The 14,802-nt window shown below is 40.9% G+C and overlaps 1 protein-coding gene across 1 annotated transcript; it reads left to right on the plus strand.

Moving 5' to 3' along the window:
* The first annotated feature begins 6,304 nt into the window (after positions 1 to 6,304).
* olig3 (oligodendrocyte transcription factor 3) lies at positions 6,305 to 7,938 on the plus strand. Its single transcript, XM_029450119.1, has one exon. It carries the CDS (start codon positions 6,378 to 6,380, stop codon positions 7,242 to 7,244), a length of 867 nt encoding a protein of 288 aa, XP_029305979.1. The 5' UTR covers positions 6,305 to 6,377; the 3' UTR covers positions 7,245 to 7,938.
* Positions 7,939 to 14,802: the final 6,864 nt, after the last annotated feature.

Here is a 14,802-nt window from a genome sequence, read left to right on the forward strand (position 1 = left end):
CATGATCTTAGCTGCAGAGAGATTTTACTTTGATGTAAATGTGTAAAATCTGACCTTGAATCTGGACTCGAGATCTCTTGCATACAGCGGTCGCAATGCTTAGAGTCAGAACTAAATTTAGACTTTTCAAAGAGCAGTAGAAGAAACACACACCTCGAGTAGCTGTGCATCGGGATGAACATAAATCCTGACAGAAAGAACTTGCTTCTGTTTGATGAAACTCATCATCAACATGCTTCAGAAAGCTTTGAGATGCCAAATTTGTATCAGAGCGTGTTCTGACAGAGAAATAAGAACATGAAGGTATGTTACTTCATTACTGAAATGTTAATTTGACTTGTTTTTGCCTAATTAACACCAATGTCTTCCAAGAACAAAACAGCCCCACAAATATTAATTAGGACCTCAATATTCATGTTGGCAGAGATGGTTGTGAGGTCTGTAATTAACGAGCGTTTAATTGTTTGATCGTCTCCTTAATTAAAGGCTTGCTATAATTTGAAGGTTTGTTTACTTTTCACAAAACAGGAATGAGAAATCTTATTGAAATTCTCTTTTACACAGAATTTACCCAAAGAAGGCTTTTAAAAGTTACCCAAACATTTCTGAGAGGTGCAGCGCATCTTTTTTTTTACTTTGTACTGCTTTAATTTAAATAAAATGAATCTCAGAACTACACTTTTGACGAAGGCTGTAGGCTTTCACTGTCAGATCTCAATACTCGTGTTTCTGTCCTCCATCTGCCGTACGAATGCTTCAACCTTTGTGAAAATCTCTTTTTGTGAAACTTCAAACTGGGGTTTGATGGTGTCTTTGACGGGCAGCATGAAAGGAGTAGCAGTTACACATGCATTCTGTATAATACTGTAAACTGTAGGCTTGATCAGTAAAAAATAACAACCTTAAAATTCATATTTCATACAATCCTAAAAGAAACAACAGAACTTCCATCCAAATAGAGCTCACATGATCCAACTGGACCGTCCAGTCAAAGACATTTATGTACGAAAGAAACGGTGCAAGCACACAAGCACAGGTTTTGTTGTTCTCTTTGACAATATACAGACAATATGCAAGAAGATTAATTTTTTTAAAGTCCTCCCAGCTCCAACAGAAATGCAGGGAACAAAACATAAATGCGTATTTTACTTTATTCTTTATTCCTTTATTTCTTTATTCCATGATGAATAAGGTAAGTGAACAATACAATAAAGAATAAAGTGATAAGTAAACAAAATATGTATTACATTAAATGAATAAAGAGCATTTTATACCTCCTCGTCTCGCCATATGCAACACCATTTTTGTTTTCCTGCTCGTACGCGACATACGTTTATTTTAGGACCATCTTTAATATGTTGACAATGTCATTTAAAGCCGTTTTTAATGCCTTTTATTCACCTTAATTGTACTTAGCAGCACTTATAACCTCTGATAAAGTCAGAAGTGGTTCCTCTACTGTGAAAAGGAAGATCACACTGAACTGAACTCCAGAACACACACACAGTATTTGTTTAACAGCCTTCGTATGGACAGTTTGAACTAAATCGCCTACAAGTTATTCAGACGTGTGTTCGAATTCTGTCTTTTCCTTTTGTTTGAGATTATTTTATATCATTTTAAATTCATGTCCTCCTTTAGGGCAAGACAACATGACACATTCTTGGTGTTCAGCCCGGTGGTTCCAGGTGAAGCTCTGCTGCCTCGAGCTTTTTTGAAGCTGTCTGCATGATGGGAACACATGTGTGTGATGTTAACGTTGGAGGCGATGATTTTATCAGGTGATGGTGTATATATATACTCAGCATATATACTTGTTTAACACTACATGGCCTCTCCCTAAAGCAGAATAACAAGCTGAAGCTTTGATATCTTGACGTAAGAAACAGGTGAGCACAGTTTGAAAGATAACAAATTGAAGTGCATGAAATACTGAAACGCAGATGTTTATTCAGAAGTTGTCCGGATGTTTTATACAGACTGGGATTACTAAAACAGAGAGTGCTTACATCAAACATTTCTTTATATGCTTCAGTAACTGAAACAAATCTGATTTTCTGTGGATTTTACAATCATCCAAATGATGCATCCATCCAACAGATAATGTTTTACTCTACAAGCGACCTTGACACATTCAGCTGCGACCTTGACCTCGCGTCTCCCTCTGAGTGTGTATTGTGTGTGCTCCTTTCAGCCCAAAGATGTTCAACTGACACTGTTTGTGTCACAGTGATGGTGAGACAGCCGACTACCGTCTTCACATACTGCTGCAGGGACGCCTCCATTGACTGTTTACTGCCCTGAGCTCATTAGAGGGGGTCTAGTGGCCTGGCCCACCCAGGAGGGAGAGACGGAGAGGAGGTTGCGTCTTGATTTACTTCTCTGCTGTATTTAAACCTTAAATACACGGGTGTTTCGCTAAGAAATATCGACTCACCTTGCATCTTTAAAGTTCTTTTATGTGACAGAGAGTGAGCAAACAATTTAAATAACAAAGCGGAGCAACATCATCATTTGTTTGGAGTTGCGTTTGTGGCGAATGCAAGTCCGATATTCACTATCTTAGCTCTGTTTTTGGTCTTTACCAACTCCTGAGGCAAATATCTGGCTGATTAGCTGCTAAACACCTAACTATGTTCACCAGAGAGTCCCTAACGGTGTCTGTCTGCTGTTTGGTGCTAAGCAATGAGCTTTTAGTGCTTTTTTAGTGAAAACAGCTGCCTGATGCAGGAAAGGCCGATATGAGAGTGAATTTAAACAGTAAAGTTGCAGGTTGGACAGCTAAACATGAGCGTAACCTCATTATGAAGCCACGTGAAGCAGAGCGGAGCTGCAGATTCAGGAGATAACTCTCATCATGTTACTGTACCAGTGAGCATAAAAATACATCTTTGTCCTCTTGTCCGCGTTCATTTATAATATGAGACATAAACAAATGAGACCAAACAAGAAATCCCAACATTACCTGCTTCTGCATGATGTGAAATATAAAATACACATGTTGGGAGAAACATTAGAAAACATTTTTGAAGCCTTGACAGCAGAGAATTGTTAAAAACAAGAAGAGCACATTTCCTTTAAACCTTTAACTTTCTGTGAAGAACATTTTGCTGTTTGATCTGTTTGTGCTGAAAGAATATCTCCCCCACACACACACACACACACACACACACACACACACACACACACACACACACACACACACACACACACACACATACACCCTCTGTCCCTATAGGGGTCGGGACCCTCAGGGGTCATAAAGACAAAAACATTTATGTCGTCCCAAATAATATTTTTATGCCCTATCCTAAAATCCAAAATGTAACGAGCTCTTCATCGCTCAATGCTACATCCTTCCACCAAGGTTCATGGAAACCAGGCGAGGTGGATGGTTTTCTTCCCATGGGTGAAGCGTGAAGTTAGCCTTGTATTGACCCAAATGTTGACCACATGACTCTTAGTGTTTAACTAGCTGTCCTTTTGCTGCCCAGAAAACTGATGTGAGAGGGCAACAGAGAAAGATAAAAAAAAAAGTGCCAGAAACTGGAGAGAAGAAGGAGTAAGTGACAAAGAGTGTGTGAGGATGTGAGAAGGGATGAGATAAAATAAAAGATACGAACAGAGGAATAAAAGGAAAGCGAGGAGCTTACGCAGTGAAAAGAGCACATTAGGGGCGACCTGCTGCGACAGTAGTGTGGGGAACGGTGAATAACTGCCTCCACTTAGACCTGTGTCCTGGTGGTGTGGAGCCAGGGGCTTCAGATGGACACACACACAATCAGAAAGACCAAAAAATACATAAATAAAGCAAAAGAAAGCCATTCAAACGCATGTGTTCCTGCACAAACTGATACCTGACACACAATCATGCTCACACACCTCGCCTCTGAGCTCTCCTCTGGCCCTCTCATTCACACATTTCTCCACATTGGCCGGATTAGGAACACTTTCTCTTGGGTGTGCGAGGCTGCCCCGCACACAAAGAAACACTTGGGGACAGGATTAGTAGGCTTACAGCGGATTCACATATGTCCAGTTCAAGCAATTGGTATTCAAAGCTTTACACTTTCAAATGCCACCAAGAGAGAGCAAAGCCGACCAGCGCTTTTCTTTGCATTGGCAGCACCTTTATGAGAAGGGCTCTTTTGCTGGACCAACAATGAGGCCGTGAATACTTATTTTTACTGTTCTACCAGGGGGATCTCATTGGCGACGGATAGAGCACCGAGCAGAGTTTGAGACAGACTTCATTATCCGGGTTTGAAGTGCTGGGTGGGTGGGTGGGTGTGCAGACGGATGGATGGAAGGACAGACAGATGGATGGATGGAGGGATGCTGAGGTGGTCGTGCTTCAGTTACTTCCACATGTTATTGTTTGGTGGCCCGTTCCTCCACTCCACCTCCACAAAAACGATCTGGAGGAGACTCTTCAGAGTGGAGAGAGCGCTCTCAGCAGCTCAATATAGACAATACTGACTCAATTTAATGTATTCTCCTAATATCTGTCTGTTCGCTTAATTAATCAATGCAAAATGTTTCACGATAGATAAATGTTTTATGTTCATTTTCTAATAATAATGTATATTTAATGTATAATGTATTATTTATTCAGTGACATAAATACATCTGTAGTTTGGCATTAGTAACATTCCTATGTGAGTGTATGAATTATAAAATGACTGTATGTTGAGCAGTGTTCAGTATTTTGATTGACATTTAATTTACATTTTTTAAATACCTATGCGCTGAATGTTATTAATCAAAATATAGTTTATTCATATTTATTTTTTTAAGGATAAAATTGTTAGATTTTTGCTCGGGGGATAAGCTATAAAATATCAAATAATAATATTGAAGAAATTAAATGAAAAATGATCCTTCAGTAATACATGGGCGTGATGAGGAGTTTTATGAAGGTCCAGACATGAGGCCCACATGCTGCCATATGGCCAGCAGAGTGCCGAGTGTCGGAGCGGGCATGTTACCTCTGTCCCAGCGGAGGCCGTGCTCCCCTGCGGCAGCAGGAGCTGCTGAATGGGAAAGCAATTTCCCTTCCCATTCCTCCTCATTCCCTCAGGCAACCACCGGAGACTTTGCTTTAAGATTTGACTGGCAGATAAACACTGTGTGTGAGTGAGCACTGTGTGAGAGGGTGAGGAAGTGTTTATTAGAGAACAAAGTGCTTCTCCTCTTGGTGCATTTCATCAACAATTGTCAAAACATTTTAAATTAAATTAAATGTTATATATTATAACGATGAGTTTGTGCGTAAATCCAGATTGCGCAGTTTACAACTAAAGCTCAGACAAGGCAGGCCGATTACAGGCGTGTTGGTAGCTTTAAAATAAATAAATAAACTGTAGGAGGTTCTCAAAAACAACTTATATGTATAAGTCTTACATAAATCTTAAAATTAAATAAGCAATTAAAAAACTGACCAGTTTGTCCCATGAAGACCAACTTTTCTGATCCACGGGAGGATAAGAGAAAAAGAAGAAGAGAAAAAGATTTTTAAAAATTGAGAGAAGAAGAAGAAGAGAGGCGCGCTGTGCCCCCCCAACAGTGTCCTGACAATGGCAGTGAATGGTTGCGCACCGCGGTCACTGGGACAGTCAAAGCACACCGCCCCCTTTTTAACTGGCACGTCATCCTCCTAACTAGGCGTTATGAATAGGAAAGCTGCTTTTGTTTCCCGGCATGTATAAATACCAACTATCAGTGTCCTCCTCACCGCAGAGATACAGAGACACAGAGAGAGAGAGAAAAGGGAGAAAAGGGAGAAAAGGGAGAAAGGGAGAAAGAGAGAAAAGGGAGAAAAGGGAGAAAAGGGAGAAAAGGGAGAAAAGGGAGAAAAGAGGAGAAAAGGGAGAAAGTCGTCAGAGGCAAAGTGGACACCGATGTGATAAGAGGGACATAAGCGTGGGACAGGAGGGATACAGACAACATCAGGTGACCAGAGAGGCTCCAGAAAGAGAGACAAGAGAGAAGAGAGTAAAGGAGAGAGAAAGAGAGAGAAGAGAAGAGAGAGAGAGAGAGAGAGAGAGAGAGAGAGAGAGAGAGGAGAGAGAGAGAGAGAGAGAGAGAGAGAGAGAGTCCAAGTGAGAAGAGAGAGGAGGAGAGAGAGAGGAGAGAGAGAGAGAGAGAGTGAGAGAGAGAGGATAGAGAGCGAGAGAGAGAGAGAGAGAGTCCAAGTGAGAGAGAGAGAGAGAGAGAGAGAGATAGAGTCCAAGTGGAGAGAGAGAGAGGAGTCCAAGTGAGAGAGAGAGAGAGAGAGAGAGGAAGAGAGAGAGAGAGAGAGAGAGAGAGAGAGAGAGATAGAGGGAGGAATCCAGCAGCGACCTCCTACCAAACAACCTCTGAAGCGAACCCATAAAATGAATTCAGACTCCAGCCTGAGCAGCAGAGCATCTTCGCCGGACATGGATGTCATGTCTCTTCGAGACCACCACCCACATCACCAACATCACCTCCACGTCGGATCCTCCGTGTCCTCATCTACGCAGAGCAGTGAGCTGAGACAGAAGCTGAGCGCCAGTGATCTCCTGAGATCTGAAGACCCCAAGTCAGTAGACAGCAGCAGCAGCAGCAGCAGCAGTAGCGGAAGCAACAAGTTTAAACTCAAGAAACAAGTTACCGAGGAGGAAATGTACCACCTCCGTCTCAAGATTAACGGCCGGGAGCGAAAGCGCATGCACGACCTCAACCTGGCCATGGACGGCCTGCGCGAGGTGATGCCCTACGCGCACGGACCGTCAGTGCGGAAGTTGTCCAAGATCGCCACGCTGCTTCTCGCCAGGAACTACATCCTGATGCTCAACAGCTCCTTGGACGAGATGAAGCGGCTGGTGGGGGAGATTTACGGAGGGCACAACTCAGCTTTCCACTGCGGCACCGTGGCGCACCCTGGCCCCATTGGACATCCCGGGGGCCCCGTAGCTGCTGCCGCAGCCGCCGCCGCCGCGCACCAGGTGCACCCTCTTCTCGGGGGCGCGTTGTCATCATCCACATCCTCCACGCTGTCGAGCGCGCTGCCGGGTCTCTCGTCTCTCCGAGCACCCCACGCCCTGATGAAGAGCTCCGCGGTTGCGCCTCCAGCCCTGCAGCTGGGCACCGGCTTCCAGCACTGGGCCGGACTGCCGTGCCCCTGCACCATCTGCCAGGTGCCTCCTCCTCCACACATCCCCATCACCTCCTCCAGCCTCACGAGACTCTCAGTGGAGGGCAAGGACATGATTAAATGATGTCTGCCAGACACGCAAAGACTGAGATATGTCATGGTGTTTGTACATATAGAATTCAGGGCATGAGGGTGGATTTGGCCTCACTGGTGCATGTTGTTGTTTTGTCTGTTTTCTTGTTTGGCGTTAGAGAAAAAGTGTTATTTTCCTCCTTGTAACAAGGACTTATAAAGACTGATGATTTTTGCCAATTGAAGGTAAAATTAAAAAGTTGTGTGTCATGCAACAAGATGCCACGACCCTCTTGTGTCTGACTGAGTTTCAGTCTGACGCTAACATGTAAAAGGTGAAGGAGGCTGCATGAACATTTAATTCATTTTACATTATTTTTTTGTATTAGGCGTCATTTTGTGAAAACGAAGAATGCTCTCTGTGCCTTGTACCAAGGATTTTAAACTTGAGTTGTAAATGAAAATAATGACATTTATGTATTTGGCTATTTCTTTTGGCTATACTTGTTTTAAAATTCCTTACATTAATTTTTATTTTGTCCATTTGTGCTCTGATCTCTGATTTTTTCTTTTCGTATTTTTCTGTGCATGATGGTATAATTATCACAGCATGATTGTTTTTGCTGAACTTAATTTGTTATGCCAAGAGACCCTGTGTCTTTATTTTTGTACATTGTTGATGAAATATTTATTATCACCCAGCATCTCTGGATGAAATTTCAATAAAACTGAAATTATGGATCATATCTCACTGTCTTCTACTCTTTTTTCTTCAAATTATAAATTAAAAACAATATTTAAGGCGTCAATTCTGACTTCCTGAAGTGTAGATTAGGTGTCTTACTTTACTTTTTTTAATGGGTGCATATTGACAACTCATACAAAGGTGATTTATTTTCAAAAGCAAACATTTATCCCTCTAAATCCATTCTTTTATTTCAGTTAATTCTTGCACATTTTCAGTATTTCAAATTATTTGAATTTCGTGTAATATTTTAAAGGCCCCATTTTAGAAACGCAACGATGTGTTTACTTTTACAGACTCTACATTTTCTCTGGACGCTTATTTTTATTTAAAAGCAAATATCATAATAAAATAAATGTTTATTTTATTATATTTATTTATGATTATTTACAATTTATGTAAAAGGAAAAACTTCAAGTGAGTTAACGAAATTGACTCTGATAATCGGCTATTCTTCCCGCTTTCAATTATTCTTACCAACATTACATTTCCCTGGGTAACTATTAGAAGAGCAGCACTTCTGTGTATTAAATGTAATATATTGGACGCAGTTCTATTAAGTGAGGTACGCCCGAAAGCTATTTAGGTGTATTTTACTTTTAAATTTCAAATCTGAGATTATATCATCTGGTAATTGTTCTCTTCTGTCTCGCCCCATGTTGCACAATAACACCAGCTCGTGATGAGTTGAAGCACAGACAGCATTTATTTAACATTTCCGAGCAGCTAACACAAATGTTAAAGAAAAGGAAAATGAGGATGAAATGAGGGCACTGGGCTGCAGCCTAATGGAGCCCACGTTGAATTGTTCCTGCAGCAGCAGCGAGAGAGTGATCCTCCTCGGGGAGCGCAGAGCAGTTTGTCCGCCGGGTCCCTTGGGTGTTTCTCTGTCTCATCTCTGCAGCGACAGAATGTATGTTTGTGGAGATTACAAGTTAATTGTTCATGGGGGACCAAGAGGGGAAAATCACATCACAAGAAAAGGCGTCGGGATTACAGGCTACTTAAATGCAGGAAAAATTATACATGCAGACCCCCACCTCGGCCTCGGCGCATGCAAATGAGTGTGTGGATTAAAAACAATAAAGAAAGAAACAGAAAAGGAGAAGAAGAAGCTCTTTTGTAATTTATTTGGAGGGAAGAAAACACAAGTTCTGTGGCGAAGTTGAGAAAGAGTGAAAGAGTTCATTTTACACTTCTTCGTTTTTTGTCTTTAGGAATGAGTACAGCCTGTCTGTCCCTCGCAGGCTGCCAGATGGGATGTAAATAGCTGGGTAGCTGCAATGGCCTTTTAACCACACAACACTGAGGAGGATGTTGTCAAGGGAAGCTGGCGGTTTGCGAGTTAATAGTCATGAGTTGGGGTAATTACTTAAGGTTTATTATGCTCTGGTTTCAAAGGAAATGGACTCTTCAATGGGCCGAGAAATACTTCTTAATTCTGGCTAATTAGGAGCTGAGGAAAGCAGAGACAACTGCTGCTGCTGCTGCTGCTGCCATCAAGCACTGATACATTCATGGACGGGGATCATTTGTAAGTAAGCCACAACATAATGCACAAAACACTCATGCACATGCAAATAACATGCACAAGACAAATGCAAAACCATGGCAGTTGAATGTTAAAGAGATTAATGTAAATCAGTGGCTTTTCTGTCTTATTCTGGGAATGTAAATCTTGCAATTTGGTCGATGATCATATGGTAACAGGAGTATTTATTGCTACTGGCATGCACTCTGAAATTTAAGATTTTTTCTGCTGTAATTAATCGTAAAGCCTACAAGTAATTGAAAAAGTAATCAAACACTTGCAAACAACGATTGAATTATGCCTTTTTCTGCCACTGTGTTTATCATAATGGTGCAGCTTATCTTCCTAGCAGGGCTCTCAAAAATGATCCTCATTAGACTCACACTTTTATTTATACTTTTACCTAATCATGTAAATCCCACTGAGATTCTCTCTTTTCCTTAGGAAATGCCCAGCAAAGACAAAAAGTTGGTGATAATGATGCAAGATAACAAATAGAACTAAGTAAACTAAGGAAAAGAGAGGCAGAAAGCTGTAAAAACAGCTGTTAAATGCAGGAATATTTTCACAAGTATTTAAAAAATCTTTTATTCTACCAAACAGCACATTGGCACAAAAAATGGCGCTTTCTTTCCACTTATTCTGCTTTGTAAAAATCTGCACGAGTGAATACATGAATGAGCCTAAATAAAGGAGTCATTGTGCCTAAAGGACAGCACATAACAGAACCATCACATACATAAGAACATATGAAAAGTACAATTAAATACAAACTGAAAGCATAAAGCGTGAAAGATTTCAAATCAGAGGTCAAATATGCAGAATACCAAAAATAATTACAAAAATATATATTTAACAACTTAGAGGTTTAACATTCAAGTGTTAACAGCCTCAGGGAATATTCTTCTTTAAAAGTGTTCAGATTTAAAACAGAGTTATTTACACTGCAAATATAAATAATCCTGACAGACAAAAAAGAGGATTTAATTTCTCCAGTGTGTGTCCTCTTTTCATGAGGCTTCACAAACGACTGGTCCTTTTACAAAGCACACACCTGTTACTGGGAGCCACTCAAGGTTTATCACTTAGAGCGGCACAGCATTGTTCCGCCTCTACACACACACAAACACACACACACACACACACACACACACACACACACACACACACACACACACACACACACACATACAGGCCTTTGGACACGGATGCTAATAAGGCAACAAATGCTGTCGGCCTCGCTCAGTGGCGTAGAAAAAACTTAAAAATCTGAAAGTTGTTTTAAGTAAAACTCACTGATAGATGTTTTCCAGCTCCATGACACATATGAGCTTTACAAATCTGCACATATAAGGCTTTTTAGTCAGATATGTCCAAACAGTCAGGCCTTTTAATGTTTTTATTACTGCACAGTTTGTATAAACATCTCATTTGGCACGTGCAGACTGTTGCTGCATTCAGTCTGAAGAGTCCTGCCTGAAGTGTGAAGTGGTGAACTGCTGGTCTGTTTACTTGCTCGGTCAGTGAGCTGCTGCAGGGCCGGTGCCTGAGGGCAGCAATTGAAAATAAATTTCAGTTGAATAAGGGGCAGCGGCAGCATCAGCCGAACTGATGCTAGAACAAAAGCAGTTAAGGGGGTAAGTTATTGAGCGGGCTGACAGCCTGAACGAGGCTGATTTCCACTGCCTGGTCGTGCTCTGGTGTGTGTGTGTGTCGTAGTCGTAGTCAGTGAAGCAGGTGCAGAGGCCATTCGCTCTCCGTCTCTACCTCTCTCTATCACTCTCTCTCTTCCTGCCCTCTGGGAAGCCTTGGGGCCCTCTGCCCTCATGTCCTCAGCTGATTCCACAGACTAATGTTTAACCCATACTGCCAAAACAGAAAGCATATTTCCATCATAAGAGCGCTTTGCCATCGCCATTAGCGACAGAGCTCATTTGCATGTTAATTGTGCAGTTAGAGAGGTGGTGTTGACACTTCCCTTTGTCCATGCAGGGTCGCGGGAAGTGAGAGGATGGGGCTGCAGAATGACATCCATGTGCGTTATTGTTCCAGGCTGGTTGTATCATCTGTTATCATGGGACTTTTAAACACAATGGAAACAAGATAAAGTTAATTTAATAAGGTGTTATTCATACCGCTTTAGGGTTAAAGAATATACACACATATGTGTATATATATAAAGCATTATGTAGTTGTATGTCGGTTAAAATCAAATAATTTTTCACATACATTTGTTAAATATGTGAAAAATACAAAAAGTGGCTGGAAATATTGAAGTTAATTTACTCAATTACTGTACTTAAGTACAATTCTGAGTTACATTACTCAAGTATTTTAACTCTATGCTGCATTATACGTCTACTCCACTACATTTCAGAGGTAAATATTATACTTTTTATTCAGTTACAGTTTATTCAGACAGCAGTGGCAGAAAAAGGATTCAGATCCTTTATTTAAAGAATAAACTGTGAAATAATACAGTAACGGTAAAAGTATTATTAGCAACATTTTCACACTTATAGTGGATCAGAATTGCCTCTTACATTATTACAGTACTGGATTATTATGATGCATAATGTGTAAGCAACATTTGTTATTATTGTTGCAGGTCATGTGGTTAGTTTTACTTACTTCATATACTATGTGGTCACATTTATGTGGATTAGAAGTAGCAGAACATTTACAAGAATCTCAAAAGTACATTAAATAAATGTACTTCATCAATGCTTTACAATATAACACAGTTCAAATGACCTTCAGCAGCTGCTGTATTAAAATGCTGCTTTTATGTTAATGCATCTATAATAATAATAATAATAATAATAATAATAATCCAGTAATTCAATTTGTGCACAGATTAGTTGATAATTTAATCGGTCGATTGACAGAAGATTAATCAACAACAATAAAATAACCTTCGGCTTTTATTTTGCTATTTTCTAACATTTTATACGCAAAAAAAAGTATATATTAAACAAGAGATACATCAATAAAGAAAATCAGTTGCAGCCCTAAATATCATATTTATAATAATGTCTTACCTTGAGTACTTATAATCCTGTTTCCTGTACTTTCTGAACTTTGTAGAAAGTAACTTCACCTCACAAAATATCAGAATTCTTCCTCCAGTAAATTACCACGTGAGCACGAACACTGTCGATGTTATTAATTATGGGCTTGTAAAATAAAGAAAAAATACAACACACAGACAACCTTCCCGACAAAACGGACATGCTGTGTTTACACAGCAGGCAAAATATGCACAAGAAGACAAACTTGTGCGCACACAAATACACACACAAGCCAGTTTCGGTGTGAATTTTGTGTAATAAATACAGATTCAGCCAGACAGAAAGTGGCTGCGTGTGTGTGTGTGTGTGTGTGTGTGTGTGTGTCAGCAGTAATATCCTCCTACAGTGACTGACAGATGGCGTTCAGTGTTTGGCCGTAAATGTGCTCTCTGAGTGTTTGTCTGTGTGCCAGTCGCCTGTAGTTTGGAGACTCCCCGTGAGAGTCTAACTGTCCTGACACTGCTCAAAACCAACTGTCCTTGATTGTCAACCATGGATGAACCGCAGTGTATGTGTGTGTGTATATATGTATGTGTTGGTGGGTGTGTATGCGGTGGCCTTCTGGAAAGAGCGGAGCAGGCCAGGGGAGCAGATGTTAATGGGAGAGATATATCTGTCTAAATCTCTGGCCACCACATGCTTCAAATCTGCCCAGAGGAACGAGTCTCTCAGCAAGATGACACAGGGAAAACAGAGCAGGAGAACTTCTTTTTTTCTTTCTTAAATATGGGAGACGGAGAGAAGGTTGTGTGTGTGTGTGTGTGTGTGTGTGTGTGTGTGTGTGTGCCAGCTCCGGGCCTGGCACAGCGCTGGGTGACAGTCCCCTCTCAGCGGGGAGAGTCGGGCGACAAAGTGAAACATGGTCGTGAGGAGAGAGAGCCACGACTGAAGCCAAGAACAGACAACGCAAATAGAGAGATCAGACCACCTCTGTGTACGGTCCAGTCCAAAATGAAATAAAAAACCTGTTTGATTATGTTCCTTCACAGAAGACAAAATGAAAACAGGCAACAAAAAAACATTCTGAAATGAAGGGATTTTGAATGTGGACCAAGTTGTTTTGGCTTTGAAGGCAACATGACGTCCTTCTGTGGTCGATACAGTCAATGTTTTGAGAGGTTGATGGTCATTAAAGCAGAAGAACTCACTTTGCCTTTGCCTGGTGTGAAACTACTTTCATTCTGGACACTTTCAAACAACCCGTGACTTTCCAGGAGAGTGAATTTATGGCAGCAAAGAGAAAAAGATATGAATTGACTGAAGAACAAACTAAAAAGGACGGTGAAGGATCACAGTCTTGCTCGGTCATTCAACAGATGGAAAGAATTGCGTTGAATCCTGACTTTCTCCTGGACCTGGTATGTAATGTGTCTATTCTATTATTGATGTTGGTGGTTAAAACAAAGTTTACTGTGTTACAGTTGTTAATCTTTTATAGCCACAAAAAAAGATGCCTCATTGCTATGCACAACAGCTAGTTATTCCCGCCTGTCGGCCGCCATATTTGTTTCTGTAAAGTCACGTCTTTGGGGCTATGAGAGTCGGGAGAGAGAGCCTGCTTCCAGTCTTTATTGTAAAACTGCATCTAAAGCCAGCCATCACCTCAGATTTATTATCACATCTGTACCGCAGCTGAAAAGAGAGGCTGCGTTTAAAATCATTATCCATTTAAAATAAAGTTTATCTGTCGTCAGTCTCACCTAACTGGTAAAGCAGTGCTGTTTCTATGGTTACCTGCAGTTTAATAAAGTATACCTGCCAGCCAATCAGAAAATGTGAAACTTTCTGTGGCCATGCCATGAATACATTTAAATAAATCCAAGAAAACTATTTGCTGTGTAAGTCTAACTGAAGTATAACCGACAGTTATAACTTCAACATAAAAACAACGTCCACATGTTATTTGACTTGGTGGTATTTGAAAAGAGAAAATTGTATTTAAAGCGAATGACGTGACCCTTCTTTTTTTTAGCTTTTCTTTCTTTTGTAGCTGAACTGAAAGAAGAGGCCTTTGGGATCGGCACTAACATCTCTGTTGGCAGCCGTGTAAAAACAGACATTACACCCCTCCAACGGGAGGAACGTGGTTTGGCGTCAGCCCACGTTTACACCCTACTGTCAGTCTAACCTTCTTCCTGTCTATCGTGCATCAGTTGGCAGCAGAAGTAACGTATAGATTACACCTCTCCACTCTCTGTCTGTCCAGATGTCACACTTCCACCTGCCAGATGACCTGATACAAGTATATCTGAAAAAGGTCTTC

This window comes from Cottoperca gobio, chromosome 15, assembly GCF_900634415.1.
Source record: "Cottoperca gobio chromosome 15, fCotGob3.1, whole genome shotgun sequence".
Classification (NCBI taxonomy): Eukaryota; Metazoa; Chordata; class Actinopteri; order Perciformes; family Bovichtidae; genus Cottoperca; species Cottoperca gobio.

What these genes read in the sequence shown, in the direction of transcription:
- olig3 (XM_029450119.1), top strand. Translation starts at nt 6,378, where the DNA reads ATGAATTCAGACTCCAGCCTGAGCAGCAGAGCATCTTCGCCGGACATG.